The sequence below is a fragment of the Talpa occidentalis genome, unplaced genomic scaffold (assembly GCF_014898055.3).
Source record: "Talpa occidentalis isolate TD23 unplaced genomic scaffold, MPIMG_talOcc4v2.1 talOcc4.12, whole genome shotgun sequence".
In the NCBI taxonomy this organism is placed as follows: Eukaryota; Metazoa; Chordata; class Mammalia; order Eulipotyphla; family Talpidae; genus Talpa; species Talpa occidentalis.
Window position 1 is genome coordinate 64071947 of NW_023601212.1, and position 22362 is coordinate 64094308.

The 22362-nt window shown below is 45.1% G+C and overlaps 1 protein-coding gene across 1 annotated transcript; it reads right to left on the reverse strand.

Moving 5' to 3' along the window:
• Nucleotides 1-544: 544 nt before the first annotated feature.
• SFT2D2 (SFT2 domain containing 2) lies at nt 545-22162 on the reverse strand. The gene is made up of 8 exons (XM_037506536.2): nt 22032-22162; nt 16708-16794; nt 16419-16504; nt 12093-12174; nt 10676-10711; nt 10526-10584; nt 8172-8201; nt 545-6971 (listed from the first exon to the last, which is right to left on the reverse strand). The coding sequence occupies exons 1-8, from the start codon at nt 22092-22094 to the stop codon at nt 6932-6934; spliced, it is 483 nt and encodes a 160-aa protein (XP_037362433.1). The 5' UTR covers nt 22095-22162; the 3' UTR covers nt 545-6931.
• Nucleotides 22163-22362: the final 200 nt, after the last annotated feature.

Below are 22362 nucleotides of genomic sequence, written 5' to 3' on the forward strand. Positions count from 1 at the left end.
AAAAAACAGAAAATAAGAAATAAGTGTTGGTGAGGTAAGAATGCAGAGAAATTGAAACTCTTGTGTACTAATACATTCTCTTCAAATACACTTGGAGCATCCACCAAGATAGTCTGCATTCTAGGCCATAAAAGCATGCTCCAATACATTTAAAAGAATTAAAATCATTTAGAATATGTTCTCTAATGACAATGGAATTATAAATCAATCATAGATATCTGAAAAATGCCCAAAATTTTAAAACTTAAATATACATATAAGTAATCAATGGATCAAAGGAGAAATCTCAGGGAAATAGAAAGTATTTTGAACAGAATTAAGATGAAAATACACCCTATCAAATTTGTGAGATGCAGCAAAAGCACAGCATAGAGGGAAATTTATAGTGTTAATCCATATTAGAAAAAAGACGTAAAATGAATTACTTAACCTTCCACTTCAAGTGCTAGAAGAGCAGATTACACCCAAAGTGAGTATAAAGAAAGAATAAGAGATAAAAAATTAAATAAAAGACATCAATAGTGAAAGTCAATGAAATCCAAGCTATTCTTTTATTATAAAATCAAGCACATCACAAAAGTGCATATACACACATATAGTGCAATGACATAGCAGGTGTAAATACCATATAGCACTCAGAGTCCCCTTTCCAATCACTAATCTCTCCATGTGTCCCAAATTAATCACTATCTTAACTTTTATGCAAATAGCTTCCTTGCTTTTTATTATTTTACCACCTAAAGAACACATCTGTTGAGTCAAAAATTGAATTCCTTTTTTTCAACTTCTTATAATATAGTGTTTATCAGATATGTTTGTTGGCTATTCATGTTTTTTCTTTTGTTAAATATCCATCTCAATTTTTAAATTGGGTTGCCTTTGAAACAATAAAACTGATAAGCCTCAAGCTGGACTGATCAAGTTAGCGAAGATAGAAATTACCAGAATCTGAGAGAAGGGACATAGCCACAAATCCTACACACATTAAAAGAGTAAGGACATGTTATGAAAAACATTGTACTAATTAGATGACGAGTTTATGCTAAGTAATTAAACCAGTTAGGTATGCAACAATATAAAATAAACACTTAAAACATATCTTTCAAAAACCTTCAGAACTCTCCTTAGACCCATGTTAAGCTCTAGGCCATTCAAAAAGAGAGAACTACATATGCAACTAGCTCAAAAACCATCTTATGTGTTGAAAATATGCCTATATATTAAAAATTCATGTTGAAAACATGGTCTTTTCTTATTGCCACACTATCTTCATTGGCTGAGGGACTCCCGAAAAATAAACATGAAGAGACAATATTAGACTTATTAAAGATCATAATGTTATTATTTATTGGAGAAGAAAAAATGAGATTTATTGCATGATATATCGGGGAAAAAAACAACAGCAAAATCCTTTCCCTTGGAAATGAATTAGTAAAAAGCATACAATATTTATTGTATGAAATAGTATCTCAAGATAGGAAAAGCAGCACACAAGAATATATTTTTGGATATAAAAAATTCAGTTATGCAATCAGCAGCATTCAAAACCAGCCGAGTATCTATACAGTTACAAAAACTGATCTATGATTTAACAAAGAGTCTTAAAAGCTCTTCATCTTAGAACAAGCATAATGTTCTGAAGGCAGATGAATTCCCCACAGGCTTTTGAGCATTCTCACCCCCACTTTCACAATCAGAATTTACAGAAACAACAAGAGGTGAGTGTACAGTCTTTTATTTTTTCTTTTCTTGTTCAAAGTGGCAAATCAAGCAAACAAGTTGAAAAGGCAAAATAAACTGTTCAGAAAAAGCACGATTGAATATAAACAATGGTTCGCCTTTAGGATTATTATACAAATGCAAGGTTCCTTACCCAGAACAAGATCCAATAAATATCTCCCTGTGCAGGAGAGAAGGTCATTAGGCAAAGAGCAACCTGTGCCCAGACACTAGTTTCAATCAGGCCCTAAAAGACGTCTCACAAGGATGTTTAGTGTAGGCAGCCATTATATTGGAGAACATTTGTCTGTGATCATACATTTTTTGGGGGAACACTACTTATTAAATGTAGTGACATTACTTTTTTGTGATATCTCCACCAGTATTTTGTTATATCTCCACCAGTTATATCTCCACCATTATAATACTGTAGATGGACCTTTCATTTCAAATAGTCAAGTTTCTCCTGTCTTGTCAACTCTCGGCCCTGGTTTCAGTTCAGCCAGTCTAGAGGAAATGTTTTGTACATGTCTAAGCCCATTAGCAGTGTATCAACTCCTGATAGAAAGGGTGTGATTTTATTTTGTCAATTTGCATTAGCATAGGCCCTGCTGCTCCAGGTCACTTCCCTGGGTTTCATCAAAAGCCAGGGAGGAAGATATCTGCAAGGCTTTGGGGGACCATGTCATAGGCACCTGAGCACCAAGAGCGAAGCTGAAGGACATCAGGGACATGGGAGTGTCACCTCTGCATTTAGGGCAGAACCAGAAATAACCAGAATGTGGCACTGAACAACCAACCATGAGGAAGTTGACATACAACACAGCACTTTCCTCTTCGCTCAACTAAAAACGCCCCAAGATCTCAGAATTTGATGAAATTATGAATTAGAAGATACTTTAAAGTCACATAATTTAACCTCCCCACCAACTTTTTAAACAAGAAATCATAAAAATTTTCAAAATTCCTTTGCTAACATCTGATCAAGAGTTATATAGATGCAAATCCATATTCAAGGTCAGTTGAAAAATCGCTTCTCGGCCTTTTGGCTAAGATCAAGTGTCAAGGTCAGCTGAAGATCTATTTGCTATTGTAAAAACACTACCTGCAAAGAAACTATCATAAGTCTTAAAAAATTATCCAAAAAACGCTGAAATTTAAAATAAAAAAAAAAAAACTATGCCAAAGATTAGCAAAATGGCTTTAAAAATTTAAACACTGATTTTTTAAAATTCATTTGCTGAAAATGTGGTTTAAGGGCAAGTTGTGAATGTTGAAGTATTTGTAATCCTGTAGCTGAGTTGAGGTACAAGTTCTTTGAAGAACAAGAAGAAAAGGGACTGCACAGCCACTGGGCTGTATTTCAATTTCCTAATTCATCCCATGAGGTCTCATCCTCATTTCATGGCCGGTGAGCTAGCGAGAACTTAAGCATCCAAAGAAGTGCCCCCCAAATCTTTTTTTAAGGGTATCGCCCACTTCTTAATTATCTTTTCCAATGGAAGCAGCCAAAAGTCATTTTATTTAGATACATTCATGATTTTACTTCTTGCACCTCACTGGAGTGAAAGGGAGGTTGCTCTCAGACACATAATCCCGCAAGTCAGATACAAGAGTGACGGACAGAAGTGCCAAGAACTGAGCTAACAGACCCAGTGAAAATGAGACCACTTAGGTAAAAGAAATTTCGAGTCAGTAGGGTGAGTTCCTGAATCCTATTTGAACAGATAGAGTAAATCAGAGGCTGCCGAGCCCTGCTCAGTTTGGCTGAGAAGGCCCACACTATGAGGGGCCATGGCAGATAGCCAGCGTTAGAGATGACTAGTGATTATCTCACAATTCTCTGGAGGGAGAAGGCCAAGAACCCACATGTAGACCACATGGGTGTAGCCCAACCCTGAGCAAGCCATGATGCTGCTCTCCTCTGCCCCACCTCATGGACCTACCCATTAAATATCAACTCCCTCACTCCCTTCCAGGCTAAATTCTCCTTTTCTGCTTTGACTCCCTCCTGCATGCGTCTCTAATAAAGCCTGGCTGGTTTAATTACACCTAGTGCTCTCTGGTGAACACTCTCCCTGGAGAGAAAAGGACCTACTCTTTCAGGTTGGGGCTCGTTACAAAAATGCTCCCCTCGAGAGTGATTCGCCTACCCAGGGACGAGACGGTCTGTCTGTGATCTTGAAAGAAGGCTCCAGCCAGGTCTCAGCACAGGGAGTCTGGGACACAGCCACATGGAGGAGTTGGACAAGCAGAGGCTCCTCAAGCACATTTGATCAAGAGGTGGGAGGCAGTGGTTAGTGAACAGGCCCATCAGCATTAAATCAGCATGTCTGAGAGGCTGGGAAATGAGGCAAGCAGTGAGACCAAGGGCTGTGCCCCCAGTACAGCGACCACAGCACCAACAGGCACAGGCCAGACCATCCTAGCAGGGGCTTCCAGACCAAAGCACAAGCCTGGGTGAGCACACTTCATATCTGCAAGAGTTGACACTATGCTTCCCTTCACTCCCCAAAAGGCAATGTTCTGTCCACCTGGCAATAAATAGGATGGGATGAAGGCAGGGAGCAGGAAAACAGGGATCCTGACTAGTCACAGGGTCTAAAACCAGAATGCTGTGCTCCTCCTTTCTCTAGGTAGCACTGAATCAGCACTGTTGCTTGGTAACAGCTTTCAGCAAATGTGAAAAGGATTTCTTCCTCCCATAGTTCGGCCAACAAAAACAAGTAGGGAAACAACTATAGGATAAGAAGGCAGAATTAAACCTCTAGGGATCTGGAAAATTCTAGAAGGCAGGATTATCCAAAAATTGCCAGTAGTGTCCTGACTGAAGTCTAAGCAAAGTGGCCACAGTCCCAAGAATTAGGACAAAGCAGGAGTTTTTATGCAAGAAGCACTGCCCTCTACTGGTGAGATCTGGCACAGACCCCTGACTCTCCATAATGAAGGGAAGACCCGCTGACTGGCAAAATTATTAAGAACGTTAAATGAAATCATTCATGGCAAGTGCTAAAAACACAGCACTAGATATATTAATGGTCAGAGACATTCATTCAGTCACCCCCAAAGGTCACTGGTTATTTCTGGGATTAAATAACATCTACCTTTCACTATCATTCACCTTAGCTGAGCCCCGTACACAGCACTTGATACCATCTCATTGACACCATGTATGTATCCAGCAGAAAATGCGATCCCCGTTACTCTTAAGCAGATGAGCAAAATGAGGAACCAGCAGTTAAGGAACTTGTTCACCCTGACACCACTGTGTGATGGAGCCATAACTCACATTCACTGCCACTACACTATGCGTGCCCCTCTTCCACCAGAGGTCTTCTGAGCTCTAACCTATTTCCCAGAGGTACCTGGGGTGTGAAAAGGACAAAAAAAAAAAAAAAAAAAAAAAAAAAAACCAGAGGGTAGCACACAGAATTTCCCTTCATGGTTAAACATGAGTTAGGAAACTCAGTCTAAGACAGGATGCCTCAGCAGCCTAGAAATGGCCTGGTGAGGCCCCACTGGGCCCCATTCAGGCCCCACTGGGCCTATTCCTACCTCTCCTGGTGAAATTAAAAGCCCAGCCAATCAGAGCAGGAGAAAGGCAAGTTCAGCAAGTAGCCACAGAGACCAGCTAGACCTGGTAAAGAGTAAAAAGGCAAACCCACAAGGACTTCATTTGTAGGATGACACTGGGGTCCTGGAATGCTGAGAACTCTGGTAATCAGTACAGGACACTTACAAAGGTCAGGCAGCAAGGCGAAGCTAAATAGGAACACAAAGGAATGATGAACATCCTCCGGATTCAAGCGGAAGCTTCCCGAGGGAGAATGGGGAGGAGACAATGCAGTGGCATAAAGAGACTGGGAACAGAAAAGACATAAGCTCGGGGATGAAAACAGGGGAGCCAGTTACCAGAGGTAACCCCCCCCCAGAGCCACACCCGGAACATGGGGTTGTGAAGGAGACTAAAGCTGGGGCACCCAGACTCGGGGCTCAGTTCTGTCAATATGTGGCTTCAGATGGGTCTGGAAACCTCTCTCAGCCTTGACTTCCTTGCTCACATAGTGGGATAACAATCCCTACTTCTTCATGAGGCTCTTGTGAGGATCAGCCAAGATCATGAGCACAAACAGCACTTTGTATGCGCCCAGGCAGTTGGCTGAGATGTGCTTGCCCTGCAGGTCCATGGTGCCCACCCAGCGTCTGCAGCACAGGCTCAAGTGCACCGGACAGACTGTCTAAAGGTCACTGGCAGGCGTGACCACTTCCCGCTGGCACTACAGTAGGGCTCTGTCTTCCCACCCACTCTCCTATGGCTCTGCTCCAGGGGAAAACGGAAAATAAACTGGCTTAAAAGCAAACATTTATAAATAAGGAAAACGCATAGACAGAGATACACACACATACACACACAGAGAGAGCCGAGAGCAGCAAAAGTTTTCACCTACTGTGGGCTCTGGTCCAAGAAGAAATAGTGTTTTGTGCTGCTGCTATGTTCTCTCTAATCTAGTTCCAGGAAATCAGGCATAAAGCTATATGGTGAGAAAGACTCAAGAAAAGAGTGTGCACTGAATGCTGGGAACACATTCCAGTCAGGCATGGAGTCAACAGCAAGAGTGCAGGGGTTCAGATTTACAAACGACACTTGTTACCAAAAGGTGCTCCTTTCTCCCTTCACTTCACGGGCCTGTGGGCAGCTGGCAGAAGGGCACGTGGCTTGTTCCAGATAGCAGAGCAGAAGCAAGTCCCTGCTATGTGGGGCAGGGACAAGGGTCTCCAAGCTGAAGGACACATCTGCGTGTCCCTGTGGACCCCAAAACACTGTCCTTTACTGTTGAATTCCTGCCATCTCCAGTGAGGCTGCCTGAGGTCACCAGGCAATCACTGGCTCCCAAGGCTTATCGGCTGCTGCTTAATAAGGTTTTTATTTATGAGATTGCAGTGGAACACCATCCAAAGAGGAAACAGATGAGAGAGGAAGATTCCACTCCGTGAGATACAAAACCCACCTCTCTTACTGTGCGACAGACATTCGGGTTTAGGGGCAAAAGGTTGCCTCCAAAAGCAACCCTCAGATGTTCAGATGGCAAGCAACACATTGCTGCAAGATAAAAGGCACGTGTTTGCAAAACAGGTTTGGGAGATATTTACAAAAGTGCCCACCGGCTTCCGCCTGTTGTGCCTTCCAAAGCTTTGCCAAGCTGGCTTTGTGTTATGCAAGACACGTAGCAAAACACTTCTTCACGGCATCCCTAGGAAAGAAAAGCACAGATAAATGGGAAGCCAGGAACCATCAATCTGTAAGAGGTAAAGATCTACTTGTCCTTAACCTCAACTATAGCACTGATTAGTATTGCCCTGGGCAAGTTACCTACCTTGTTTCAAATTCCTCATCTGTAAAAGGGAATTCCCCATTTCCCCTACAGGTCAGTGTAGAAATCAGCACACTGAACAGAGGAGGTATTTAATCGACGATCACTATCATTACAATCAGAGAAGCAGCTAGGAGGAAAGTACAGACTAGCAGAAACCGGGACATGAGGCAGGACTGCAGAGATCCACAGGGTACAGGAGGCACATCCCGCAGTTAGGAGGCCGAGTTGCAATTTCCTCCTCCAAATGAAGCAGGGGAGGTCTCTGGGCACTTACTAACATGCTCTATTCACCCCACCCCGTGTGTGGACTCCTGGGGACTCACTGAGTGCTCAGAAAATCACTGCCCTAGTCAGCCAAGCATCTCCTTCCTCGCCACATCTGGCTACAGCTAGGACTCTGTTCATTCTCTGTTCTCAGCTGCACTCATGTCAAGGGCACTGGGAGTCACGCAGGGAAGGCCAGAGCAAGGCGTGACTGCATTCTCATGAGCTACTGTGCTCCATTATCAAGATAACTCGAGGAAAGTGTTTCTTAAGATACGTGCCACACTACAGCCCCAGGAGACTTGCTGCACAAAGGGCTCTAGGGCCTAGGAGCGTCCCTCGTGGCAGCTCACAATATACATAACATCTTAAAGGAGCTGGAAAGTAAGGTAACACAAATCTACCGAATTTGGCTTAAGCGTTTTCCCAAACTTATTTGGTCATGGAACCCCTTGCTTCCACATAAACACCATGAACATAACCAGTAGAGCGCCATGGGAAAGGCCACTCTAGGGGAAGCTACTAGTATAGAGCCTGCCTTTGTGGTTCCTTCCCTAGCAGAGGAAACTGTCACTTGCTCAGCTCATGAAACCCACCACTTGCAACAGTACCCACCACTCTGCCCATCACTGGCACATGAGATCTGTAAAGGCCAGTCCCAGTGGAGCCAAGCAGGCCTGGCTTCCCACATGAGAGACCTGTGAGGGTGCCCAAGGCCCCGTATCTGGAAGCACTTACTAACATGCTTTGGTTTAATGTCATCATTATTTAATAAGGAATGACACTGTTTGAGTCCTAAATAACTAGCCTTACCTTGCATATGGTATATAGGAAAGGCTGTACCTGCAATGAAAAAACAAATGATCAAATCAAATGAAAGAAGTGAAAGATTATACAAGGGAACAGACTCTGCTCCAAGAGTAGCTTCAGGGATTTATCCAGGTCCTCTGCCGCCCTCCCCTCAGAGTGGCGAAAGAACACACATGTACACACTCACTCATGCACAGTGTACAACACTGATGTGAGTACAATGCTCATATATGTGATGCAGACACATTGACACATGCACACACCCATGCATGCACAATGCACAGGTGTGCACACACATGTAAATATACGCTGTGGAGCACATGTAACTGGGGAGAGAAAAGGAATGTCTTCTGTAGCCAAAGAAGGAAGACAGAAGGCCTTGGGGGGGCGGGGACAACCCCATCACTTCTGACTCATGGAATCACAGCTTTCACCCAATGAGCCAGCCGCAAGCACCTAAAATGGGCAGATTCCAGATACCCAGATGGCACCGAAGCCCTCTTCTAAAAGAATGCCAAATAAAATCCAGATCAGCGGCCCTCTAAATATTTTACAAATCCTCAAAAAAATACAAAATATCCAATTGGGATAAATTTTCTGCTCTGCTCTCACTAATTTCAAAAGAAAATAGAATTAAAAAGCCATGACCAACTACTTTGTAGATGAAAATCCTGGTAAGATAAGATTCTCCTAAAACCCCAAGTCAAAGAAATCTTGATGACCATGCCAGCTCTCACAGGCTAAAGGACCAGGCACAAAGCGACAGGCCAGTTCTAAGTCGGTCAGTCCTAAGAAAGGCAAAAGTAGCTGGAATAGTCAGTGCTGGAGCGAACACAGCCCTCCGCCTGACTGCATCAAATGCTGAATTTGAAAACTGGCTTCAAAACCAGTCTACGAGCAGAGGAAGGCATGTGGTGGTACCAATTTCTTTCTCCAGAAGGAAACCAAAATAAGTCACTAGTTCCAGCACTTTCAGTACCTACTGCCAAAATATATTATATTAAAATCAGGTCATGATTCTTTTCCATATCTTACACTCAGCATGTACAGAAGCACATTTCCTTGTGAACCCAGCAAATTCCAAATGACGTTTTGAAAGCGCATTCATTCTGAAGTCCAAAATTACTAAAGGGAGGGGTGGGTGTTAAGCTTGCAATCACAAAATCCACTTCAACCAAACAGGAGTACACAGCAGACCCTTGAAAAGCAACTTGAGTTTAGAAAGCATAGGTTGTTTATATGAAGGTTTTCTCCAGCTAAGCTGAAGAGTCACAGATTCCACCAACTGCCTACATCAGCTGGCTGAATGTGCAATGAGGAACCCGCAGACATGAAACCCACGGATGCATAGGATTGACCACAATGGACTAGAGCATCTGGGGATACTGGTGTCCATGGGGGTCCTGACGCCGATCCCCTTTGCATCCCAAGGAATGACTATACTTCAGTTTTGGGGAATCAAAAGTTAAACTCAGACTTTTAACTGTGTGGGGGTCAGCACCCCTAATCCCTGCACTGTTTAAGGGCAATCTTAATTGATCTTTGGAAGATTTAAGACTTTCAGAATTCTTTGCATGAGAGCAAACATTCTTTTTCCAAAGCAGACTAGCCACATCAGTACTGAAACTGTGCTGAAGCTATCATTCCTTGATAAACTTGATAAACTTTTGAAAACATTACAGAAATGGCCCAGAAGCTATACATTTCGTAAGTGAACCATTCCTCCTGCTTTGCAGCTGTGCCAGTAGAAAGGGGCCGGGAGCCTACAAATGTCTCTGCTTTCCTACGCTGAGCCCTAACCTGAGACTGCAGTGGCCAGCCCCTAGTCTTGCTAACAGGCCTCCGGCGCCCCTCCTGACCACACAGGTTGCCACACAATTTTTCATCCCAGTCACCGCTCTTCTCTCCCGCTCAAAATTCACTCTGTCCTTCTCTGAAATGCTTCATTCCAGCACCAATGGAAGGCTTATTATTTTTCTTACCACTTTTCTTTTTCTTCCATGCCTATTTGACTCACAAGCCTCTTTTTACCAATCTTTACAATACTTCATTGTCCTTGTACTTCCTGGATGTGAGTGGTTTGATAACATCTGTAACATCTCAAAGTCAACTATGAATTTGGCAAAAAAACTGCAGCAAAAAACAGCCTCCCAGGCCCACTTAAGACTATGAATGCCATCTATTGGCAGTGGGCTTTGGCTCTGGAGTCTGACTTCACTTGCATCGTTGAGAATTTCTAAATTAAAAAGCTTCAATGTTTTTCTAATCCTCCCACTTACACCAAGTGGAATTTTAGCTGCTTTGAGGGCGTTACTCAAAGATCCATGTGGGAGGGGACTGCTTAAAAGGTTACTTACCACGTCAGGGCCAAAGACTGCAAAATGCAGAAGATCAGAGCAAGTCCCTTGTTATGCCACTGAAAGAAAAATGAGATGGTTACATGCAAGTGCGTGACAGAAGCATGAGCCAAGAAGGTGAAGGAAATGAAAATGAAAATACACACTTACCCAAAAGGCTGCACACAGGGTAAGTGCAAAGCACAACTAGAGAGAGAAAGGAAGTCTTGTTTAAGTAATGCAATGACAACATGGCAAAAAGCAAACAATACTGCAAAGCATTATTCTCAACAATGCTTACTGAGCCAATTCTGCAATCACCACAGCAAACAAATGCACCTTTCCTGTCAAAGCATTTAACCCCCTGAGCCCTGCATTTGGCAGAAAAGTTAAAATCTCCATGAAATTAAGCTAGACAATAAGGATTCATGTAAAGAAAAGGATCCTTTTCTGCTTTCAAATTCTCCCAAAATCTCTGGGCAGCAAAGAAAACCTCATCTCTGGCCCACCTATTCATCATCCAGCCTGTCATTCAAACACACTAAAGTAGGTTTAACACATTTAAACGCATTTTAAGGCCTGCCCTGTCTGGAGTAAGAAGGGCGTGGGTGGACAAAGGTTAATAAGAGATATCGATATCACTGATGTCAGCAAGTCTTTGTTTCTATGTCCCCTAAAGCTTTCCCAAGCCCTGGCTCAGGGAGCTCTTTCTATCAGAGTCTAGTCCAGGTGCTCCAATCTAGGGGCCAAGAGCAGTGCTCAGCCTGTCAGTCCTGCCTGGCATGAGGAGCCTCTGTCACAGGCACTGCTTAACACATCCACCCTGTGTATTCTCTCTGTGTCCAATATTGTACCCAAGGCTCTGAAAGGACACAAAATAAATAGCAAATGTAGACATGTCTTACAATACTTCCAGTACCTTCTGGAACAAAAGAGATGTACACAAATGAAACTAATATATAAGTATGCTGCTTGAGTTCCAAATGATGCAATACCGATCATTATAAGAAAATGTCAGAGAATGTGGTCTGGAATGATTTTAATGATCAAAAGAAGAGAATGACCTAAAGATGGGGAGGATTCTGGGTAAACAGGACAGGAAGCTATGACAAGCCTGAAGGCACTATTGTCAGTGCTGGTCCCAGGGAGCCTGGACCATGAGACCAGGTCCATCTTGGGAAGACTGATAAAAACAAGTGCATGTGATTCCCCAAATTACATAATGACGAGGGGGGGAAAAGCCCACCCTAGGAGACTGGACACCCACTCTAAAGACTGAACCCTGTGCTTCTGAGATATTCCCTCCAGCTCTGCTGGTGTGTGGCCTCACCCATCACCCAAGGGTGTCCAAGCTCTCTGCTACCTTCTCAGTTGGTTAATATGACAAGTAACACTCTATGGAGGTGCTTTCTAGAACTGATGAGACCTTGACACCCACTGAGAAAGAGGGGATAATTATCAGATGAGGGTTTCTCCCTGCTGTCACAGTTCACAGATGTGGGGTCAAGACAAAAGGAAAGCAGTTTAAGAGGAACCGAACTGTCTAAAGCAGAAATAAAATCCTTCAATTTAGAAACCCAGCCCTTACCAGCACCAGGATGGTTGCGATCAAACGTGTCGGCTCAAACATTCGCTTCAGCTGTTTCATTGGTCCCATGAGAAAGACAGTACTATGAGGCAAACACAGACAGAAGCTGTTCAGAGCGGAACAGAACCGTGCCAGGCACGCTAGGTCACCTCCCTGCTACCCCCAAAAAGCCCTGGGCAGCACGAGCAGTAGCTGACATTTGAAAAGCTCTTACCCTGACACTGCATGCCAGACCTTTTGTGTGCTATTCCCATTCAATCTACCAACAGCTTATGCAGTGGATCACAGGAGCAACTATCAATTTATTTTACAGAAGAATTAATTACAGAAGCCCAGAAGTATTAATTACTTATCCAAGGTCACCCAGTTAGTAACTGGTGGAGCCAGGCTGTAAATGCAGGAGAGCTGACACTAGACCCTCATTCACAATCACCAGGTCAAAAGGGGCCTTTCCCTTGTAGGTGCTATTTTGCCTCCTGAACAATCCACCCCGGAAATCAACCAATCAGTCAAAAAGATTGAAGCAACTTAAAAAAGTAAAACATCTTATGTTACTTATGTTAAAAAGTAGAGCACTTCAGAATGAAGGCTATCAGAAGAGCAGGGTCAGCATGGGGTTCAAAGGGTGGGGGTGCCCAAGGCACTCTGGTAAAGGATTAGGGTAGTTGGGTGGTGGGGATGGTGTGGTGGCACACAATCGAAGCAGTGTGAACCTGCACCCCTAGATATATACAGCCTTGTAAACTAATGTTACCTCAATTAAAAAAGGAAACAATAATCTCCAGAAAATCATTCAAATGATATTAACATCATATATGATTTGTTGAATATTTTCTAAATGCCAGGTATCACAAACATGATCTCATTTCATCTGTTATTCCGATATTGTGACACTTAGAGATGAGAAAATGAAGCTCGGAAGGGTTAACTTATGATCTAAGCTCGCACAGCTAGAAACCTGAAAAGTTGGCATTCAAACCTGTATCTGCTGGGAGTTCAAAGTTCAAAGACATCCCTAAAGTGCCTTCTGTATGAAAAGAGGAGAGTGAAAGAGAGTAGAGGACAAGGAGCTGAGCCTCACACCTAAGGCACCACAACTGGGTCAGCATTAAGTCCTGTTTCCCAACCCCTGAAGAGCACACCCACCTCAACATCACCCTCGGTAGCCCGTCACAGTCAGCACTGAACACAAGCCAACCAGCAGCTGACACTAGCTACCAAATGCTCACAACAAGCAAAAATTAAGAAAACTAATCTACCTCGCTTGGATATACCATTAAGTTTTCAACTTGAATTTCAAGCTATATGCTCAGATCAAACCTTTAAGAGTGCACTTAGCCCACACTGAACAAGAAGCTACAGCCCAGGCTGTTCTTAAAAATTAAACACAGTGTATACAGTTAACCCTTGGACAATACGGATTTGAAGTATGTGGTTCCAATGACACAATGATTTTTTTCAATAAATATGCTGGAAAATTTTTTGGAGATCATGACAATTTGAAAAAACTCACAGATGTCTATAGCCTAGAAATATGGAGAAAATTAAGAAAATGTGTGTCATGAAACTTAAACAGACCATATCATGGCACCTTTTGCAGTTGGGAGAAATGTAAACACACATAAAGTTTCAGTATTAAGTCAAAACTGCACAAACCAACTGCCGTGCATGTGGTACTAACACTCTGCAGCCACTTCCTGTTGCAATCTGTGTTCAAGTGGTACAAATATCCACTTAAAATGCCAGGTGACACTAATTATCTCCATGGATCAGTCCATCACTCCAGTGAAAAAGGAACGTGAAATTTCAAGTGGAGTGTGCATGGTGACTGGGGGTGGTGTGGGGTCGGTGCACCTCGCCCCACTTTATTCAAGGGTCAACTATACACAAAAATATAACAGATTATAGGTGAAGCTGCAAACGCCTAAAGACACCTAGAATGAACAATTTGCTCCCTTTCTCACTTCCGCAGGCCATGCTGCAGAGAGCTGGTCCCATTAGGATGTGCTCAACAGTTCTTATGAACTAACCAACACACCCATAGATTGATGCTCAGTCCAAATTACATGATAACCTACAATGCCCAAAGCAAAATGCCCTTCCAAAGTTAGTATTTGAGAGTTTTGAAGGCAAGGTTAGACACCTCTGAAGGCCAGTATTTTACTGTCCTAAGTACTAATAAATCAAGCTTTAAAAAGGTGGCCAGAGCAACACAATCACTGCATTAACATATACAGCCAGAAACAGAGCTAGTTTCGGGCAATCAGGAACAAGTAAGATGGAGTTGTGCTCCTGTCAAGTGGCTTAAGGCCTTGTAACAATGTGGAAAAATGCTAGCTGTCTCACAGGCATGGAGGGATCCACAGAGCCCCATATGAAGGAGGAGGTCACTGATTCTCAGGGAAGACAGTAATTAGGAGGCGTTTCAAAGAAGAGGTGATTTCTGAGTCAGATTTTAACAAGTGAATAAGAATCGACCACACTGGGGACCTCAGGAGGCAGAGCAGAAGGTGTGGCTGGGGTAGCATTCTGAGCAGAGAAATAGCATGAACAAAGGAACAAAGATATTTGGAGAAATGGAAGCAGTTCAGCCCAGCTGGGGAGAACATGGAGCAGGAAGTGGGGCTGGGTAAAACCAGATCTGGAAGGGCCTCACATACAGAGGGCTTCAGAATGGACCATCAATAGGGAAGAGGAGCCACTGGTTAATCAGGACTGTGAGTGAACCGCTCCACAGTTCTGTGAAAAAATGCCCAAACTGGGGCACTGAAGGAGGAGGGAAACAGACATGAGGACCCTGTAGCATCCAGGTGAGAATGATGCGACCCAGACCTGAGAGCAGCTCAGGAATCACCTTCTCCAGGAAGCCCTCCCTGGCTCTCAAGTTCAGGTTATATCAGTTCAGCTTCTTTCTCCATCTTCTATGACATTAAGAGTTGAAATGTCTGTCTGCCTAGCCCCCCACTGAGTTCTACTGCAGTAAGAACCACACTTGCTTATCTCTGAATCCTCAGAGGCAAGCACACAGGTTGTCAAGGCTTAGTCTCTGAGCCTTGAGTCAATCAGGAAGGGACAACAGTCACGGAGATAAAGAAGAAGGAGCCAGGAAGAGGTCAATACCAAGGCTTGGTGAGTAATGACAGAGTTAGGGTGGGAGGTGGGGCTTGGATACCTAGTATGCCGAGGCTGCTCACAGAGACACAGGGAATGAATAGGGAAGGGGAAGGGCAGACGGCTGAGTTCAAGTTGCAACTGGTCCTTCTGGGAGTAGGGTGGTACTCCAGCTGCAGACAGAACTGGTGGTGTCAGCACACAGGTGTGGCTGGATCATTGGTTTGAATGACCATGACCTGAGTCTGTGCGTCCACGGGTCTGAGATGGTCTTAGACTAAGGAGTACCATGTGTCACCTGCACCACTGGCCTGATGAGTCCTTTTAAAATCCCTGATTCAGATTCTGGCCACAGGAAGACTGGACCACAGGAGACGACTGGGTTATAGACTTTGAAGGACTCATTCAAGCTGAGACTCATTCAGGGTCCTCCTATGTGAAATCACAGCAGTGATACCGTTCCTGCTTTCTCCCAGGGACATTTCAAAGACAAACTAAGACATTAAAATACTTTGTATAAACAATAGCTAAGCTTTGGAAACAACCCAACTGCCCAAAAATAGATGACTGGATCAAGAAGATGTGGTACATATACACCATGGAATATTACTCAGCATTCAAAAAAGATAAACACATGCAATTTGCAGCAACATGGATGGCGCTGGAAGGGATCATGCTCAGCAAAATAAGCCAGAAAGAAAAAGAAAAATACCGGATGGTCTCACTCATAGCAGGAATCTAGAAAACTTAAATAAGGGACCAGGAAAATGAATAACTGTAAGAAAGTGAAAATCAAAATCAACAAAAAACTATGAACCAGAGACACTCTTTGGGGGGTAGGGGGCGGGAGGGGAGGGATTGGGGTCAAAATAAGGGGGTTGCAATTGTATGGGGAATATAAAAATAGAAGTTATTATTTAAAAAAAAAAAAAAGAAAAAGAAAATATTCTCAAACTCCAAAAAATAAAATACTTTGTATAAAGATGCACACCTAAAACTTAGTTGTTATAATGCAATGTTACTTCAAAAAATAAATAATAAAATATTACAAAGTGCTAGGATTTGGAGGTGATATATTTTAACCACATCTTTTCTCTCCAAATCCTTAAAACTACTGAAGCATCCTCCCTTGCACCCACTGTCCCTTAAGCACAATCCATGCCCATTTTCCCATCTAGTAAATGGAGATAGTTAGATTAAAAAATATCTATTTACCTCCCAATTGATGCGATGTTACCAAAGGTATAAAACACTGCGAAGAGGTAGAGTCCCTTCTTGGGCACCCAGAGCAGAAAAGTACCCTGCAAAATAAAGCACAGGTTGGCACATGAGAGCCCCATCCTCGGGGCCACAGGACAGAAAGCCTAGGTCTCACCCCCTCTCACACCCTCTCCTCTGATCCATGCATTTCAGTGAAGAGCAAAATAGAAAAGGAGGTGAATGAAAGAGAGACAGGGAAAAGGAAGGCTGGGGGAAAAGACAGAGGAAGGGCAGGTGGTCTTACCAGCAGTGAGCAGACAATTCCTGCAACAAAACAAGCAGCGAAACCTTTTATTCTGGTTCCCCAGCTTAATGAAGATGCCTCTACAACCTGAAATTTTTAAAAAATCTGATTACACATATGCATAAGTATATCTAATCACCAAACACAAAGGAGTCAGGTCATTCGATTTAGAGGCAGTGCTTGAGTGTGCCTTGAGCAAGATAGGAACGCAGAGTCCTGCAGCAACACGCGCTGTCAGGAGTCTCTGGGAATAATCCAGCTCCTTATCCAGCTGTGCATCTCCTAGCCAGCAGAGGCTAGGTTAGATGCTAGACATGTCCAGAGGGGAGACTCTTGCCTCAAGCACAATGCATTTCACAAACAGCAAGGCAAGACGGCAGACTCTGAGGAGCCCAGGCCTAGTCAGTCAGCGTGAGCTCCATTCTGCCTGTGGGGAAATAAGGAAAAGGCCGCACACAGAGAGATGCACCCTGGGGCCTGGTTTCCTATGTCCACAGGCCCAACTTCAGCAGCTGGTGCTCCTGCCTGCATCCTGGGACCTCAAGGCAGGGCAGGAGCGGGGAGGGGCGCTAACACTCTCATTTACCAGGACTCCCATGGGAGCTACTGGCTCTTGGTGCAGGTGATGCCCTTCAAGGTGCTGGCATTAACCAGGTCAACCAAGAGTGAGACAGAGCCCAGCTAATTAATCACTGCCCTGTTCATCCCGACTCTCTGCCACCATGATTAATCCCTCTCATGAGCAAAGTTCACAGGAGGCCAAGATTTCCCAGTCTGCTAAAACAGAAGCCTGTGAGTACTTCCAAGGGTTTGCTCTTCTCCCATGTACCAGAGACCCTCCTAGTCTGCCCCCCTGGTGCAAAGGACAACACCTGCTGCCAACTGGGCACAGGCAGCCGCCCCTCAGACCACAGCCAGGTCTGGTTGTGTTCATACAGGGCTCCCCTGTGTGCCACACAGACCCTGCACCCAACGCTGTGGGGAAAGCTGCCTGCACAGCTGGGGTCAATATGTTAGGGGGAAAAGGCAGTCCCAAAGCAAATTCCATACAGGCTTTGTGGACTCCACCCCCACCCCAGGTCAAAGCCAAAGACACTGGGAACTCCAAATCCCATCACCACCAAAGGGAAGGTGGCTGGGACCTGAGGGTGGGGTTAAGCAGCCAGGTGGATACAAAAGGCAGACACGTGGGCTTTGGGGGTCTCTCCATTTTGGGGCCCTCGGCCAGCTCGCGGCGTCCGTCTAGCTCTGAGAGTGACTTTGGGGTTTCCAGGTCGTCGGATCGGGTAGGACGCATTAAAGACTTTATTTCCCTATTTTCTCCCTGAGTTGCACATTTTCCTTATTTCTTTTTCTCTTGTAAATAAACCTTTTATTAACCCTTTTGCGTGTGTCTGTAGTAGAGTATTCATAAGTCCCTTTAAAGCGCGCGGGTGAGGACCCACAGCCAGGAACCCGTTTAATATCGGGGTTGCTCTATAACAAATACACTGGCCACTCCCCAGCATTAACCACTCCCAGCTAAGGGACCTGTTCCAAATCTGTCTCCAAACTTCCTGTCAAGCCAGAAGCTTGAAGAAAGGACCAGAGGCTCTCCAGTGGGGAGGACATTGCGACACAATGGCTTCCTCTCCACTCTGGAGAAAGGTATTTAGGGTAGATTATCAAAGGGGCTCCCCTCCTACTCCAGTATAGTCACACAAGTTGAAAATGGTCATAGAACATTGCAATACACAAACACACATGTGTACACACACACACAAACACACACACACACACACACAGCACTTGCATAAAAATGCAGCAACATATGGCCCTGCAGAGAAAGGCACACTCAGGGCTGGCACATGCAGAGGGAGAGGTTGAGGACCTGACAGAGGGCCGCCAGCTCCAGGCTGAGGAAACCTTTCTTCCCCAATGAGTCAAGAGCCACACAAACATCAGGCCTCACTGACTCCTGGACCATGAGCTGGGGCCACTTCTGAACAACCTACTCAACCTCCCAGCAAGGACAAAATAAAATCAAAAGCAAGTACCATGCAAATACTAAAGTACCAAAGAACTTACCTCACCAAGGTGGCAAGAAGAACCAAGCTGCATGTAGGGAAGAAAGTGTGGCAGGAAGACTGGATTGGAAGTGCTGCCTGAGTGCTATGTAGTTATCAACAGGGATAATTAAAAAAAGATTCAACCTTTGTTTACAAAGAGCATAAACGATAAGGATAAGTATCAAATCTGAATTGGCCTTGGCACTGAGAATACTAAATAGTCGCAAGAGGATGGTGAGATTCCCAGCCCTGTGAAATGAATGAAAATCACTGGCAATAGGAAGCTTTGCTGGTTTCTACTTTCAGAAAGGAAGCGACATCCTGGGTTGACAGGTCTCTCCAGCTGAATTCCATACAAATGTCACCAAAATGTGTGTGTGTGGGGGGGGGGCTGTAACTTTTCACCACTGGTTTTCCATGCTGTGTGGCTGCAGGCTTTTACATGCACACTTGCCCACAGGAAGGGGGAAGCTGCTGTTCCACTTCTTTTCACTAGTCCCTATGAAAGCTCAATACTTCTTGCCAACTTAGGAAAACAAACTCAGTTGATATAAAATGTCTCTCAAAAGTCACAGTTGCTGGAAACTGCTACCATACTTTTTGGAAATTAGAGTTGCTAAAGGAGTACCTGGATGGAATTTGTGGGCAATCTGTTCATAAGCTGACTTTATGCACAAAGGTCTTTTTGACTCTGGGACAAGGTCAGGGGAGCAGGGGCTCTTGCCAAAGAGAAGTGAAGTTAAGAATTGTTCGGGGAAACAGGGCTGGTAACCAGAAGACAGTGATAAAGGAATACTTCATTCCTGTGCTTGCAAACCAATACCATTCAGACCTCCTTTGTCTCTAGAATTCTTTATAAAACAATGTAAACCTATATTTTGGGAAAGAAAATCACTGAAATTATAGATTCAAAGTGTACCATGAAGACGAGGTATCAATTTGGGAAACATCAAGAGCCTCCTGGTGATTAGACACTGCCAAGTGATTTTCATAGTTACCTGCTTTCTGATGTAGAAGAAACAGAACTAGTCAATCATTTATTATTTGCATTCAAAGAGTAAAAAAAAAAGCTTAAAACACTCACTTCTAATGGCCTCTGACAGCTTATAGGACTGAATTTAGAGAGACTTTTAAGTTAGGTCACCTGGTTCAACTTATCACACACAGCAGAAATTTCACCACGTAATCCTCCAGCTTTGCTAGCCTTAAAACCATAGAAATGTCAAGCCGGTACCAACACTTTAAAAGGAAGTCCCGACCCCATAAGTAAAATCTGAACCAAAACAACCCTGCAAATAAATAGCATACAATGATGCACATAAACAGGAATCTCACACTCGGAAAGAGGCAGCAGTTTTCTAGAACACAAGAGAAGCACCTAGTTTTTTTTAAGATAGACTTAACATATGCCTGAGCTTACAATACTCTAAAGCTCTTCATTGTGTTCAACATGGGTATTCACCATTTTAGGTAAAAAAGAAACTCAGCGTTTTCTTTTCTTTTTTTTTTTTAAAAGATTTATTTATTTATTTATACAAGCACTGGGTACAGTCAGAAGCGCCGGAGGGTGAGAGAATTCACCAGAGCCAGAGTGGAGAGTAGAACAGGCAGACTGACGAAGTACACTGCTGAGGGGAGCAGCGGGCGGCAGGAGAGGTCTGCGCGCCATGTGGGACCCTCGCCTGGTGGCCGGGGATGGAAACGGCGCTGCAGGGGCAGTTTCGCAACCCAGCGCTCAACCACTGCGCCACTGGGGAGGCCCTCAGCGTTTTCATTTTTAACCTGTATTATATCATTCACTCTTAAGAGCTTGCCCACTGCTTGGGATTACTTTGGAAATATAATATCTGTGTCGGCTCTGCTTCCCTCTTGAACCTCAGCTGCTTATAAAAGTTTGTTGACAATCTATGGGAGACATCAGCTTTAGGTAATAAGTATGACTGTCAACCAAGTTGTCTTAGGTCCAGGCTAAGGTTTGACTTGAGAGTTCATAATAGAAGAAAAAAAAAAAAAAAAAGAACAGAAACCAAGCACAAAAAACTCAAGGAATTACTCCTGAGCCTTGGCCAATTATTAAAGGCAACAAATTTAACTGCTCTCCAATGTCAATAAAGAGTTAAACCCCAGTTTCTGCAACACTGGATTCCTATAGTGTTACTTTTTCAAGGTGACGATTCACAGAGTACATTTTACAGTTCTGCATTTTTAAGGAGGGGGTGGAATCATACAAAACTTGGAATAAACAGAAGTGGATGCAGCAGCGCGCTGAGAACACCACGAGAAACCCACTGAAATCAGAGAAAAAACTTAGGTCTCGAGTTGAAGACCCCACCCCAAAGTCATCATTTTCAAAATCTCATTGTACTGATGGGGAAGCTGAGCCCGAGGGAATACACCAAAAAGTAAAGAGCATTGTCACTCTGCAATCTAGAAAGGACAACAAAAACGACTAAAAGCATACAAAACAGGGAAAATGTCAACATTCCGTGTGCCTCTAGCAAAGATTTCAGCTCGATCAAAACCGTGCTAATAACTCACACACACACACACACACACACGCACGCAGTGTCAGGAGGTCCTTGGGTGTCCACAAAGTGCAAAGAGTGTGGGCGCAGAGAAACAAGATGCGGGACCTGTCCCTGAGGAGTTCCTGGTTTCGCGGTGGAGACAGGAGACAACAAGGAGGCGTGCCGGCCCGTAGCCGGTGGGAGAGTCACACCCCACAACCCCAACTCCAACCAGGCCAAGCACCCGGGAACTCCTCCCGCCCCGCCGCGCCGTGCGCGACCACCGGCCCAGGATCTCCCCAGGGGGACTCCCTTCTCCAGGCTCCGCGCACCCCACGTCTGCCCCGGCGCTCTAGCCCATTCCCTGCGTCCACACGGATGGAGCGGAGCCACTTTCGAAGGCCGCCCTCCCCTTCGCACAAGTTTCTGGGATTTTGCTCCAGCGCCGCCCACTCTTTGCGGGGGGTATAGGGCGGGCCAAGGGGACAGAAAAGTAACCCCAAGTCGACCTCCCAGGACGAAGCGCCGGTTCCCGCACGTGTGGCGGGTGGGGCGTGGAGGTGAGCGGGGGTCCCCGCGGGGCCCTGCAGGGAAGGAAGGAGGAGGAGAGGCTGATCTGCTTTCCAGGAAATCCTGGAAGCCGCTTTCGCCTTCCGCGCTCGCCACCCACCAGCGCCCGCGAGCTGAGAGCCCATCGGGTGTCACCTGGTCCCCGCGCCTCGAGCCCGGGCCGAAGCCTGGGGCGCGCGGACCGCCGGGGCGCACTCACCTCGGCCAGGCCGCCCCGGTCCTCGGTGTCCTGCCCACTCAGCACCTTCTTCAGCTTGTCCATCCCGGGGCCTGTCCACCAGCTCCTGCCCCTCCTCGGCCGCCTGTTGCGCCGGCCTCGGCCCGGGCTCTTCCGGGTGCTCCGCCCCTGCCACCGCCCCGCCGCCGCCGCCAATCACGGCGCGCCCCGCCCAGGTACCTGCCCACCTGGCGACGGCCGGCGCAGGCGCTCCGAGCCCCCGAGCCCGCCGCCCACGTTCGCTCCGCCTGTTTTCACGGCTGGTTTTGGTCGAAGGAGGTGGGGCTCTCTGGAGGAGTTGGGATTCAGGTCC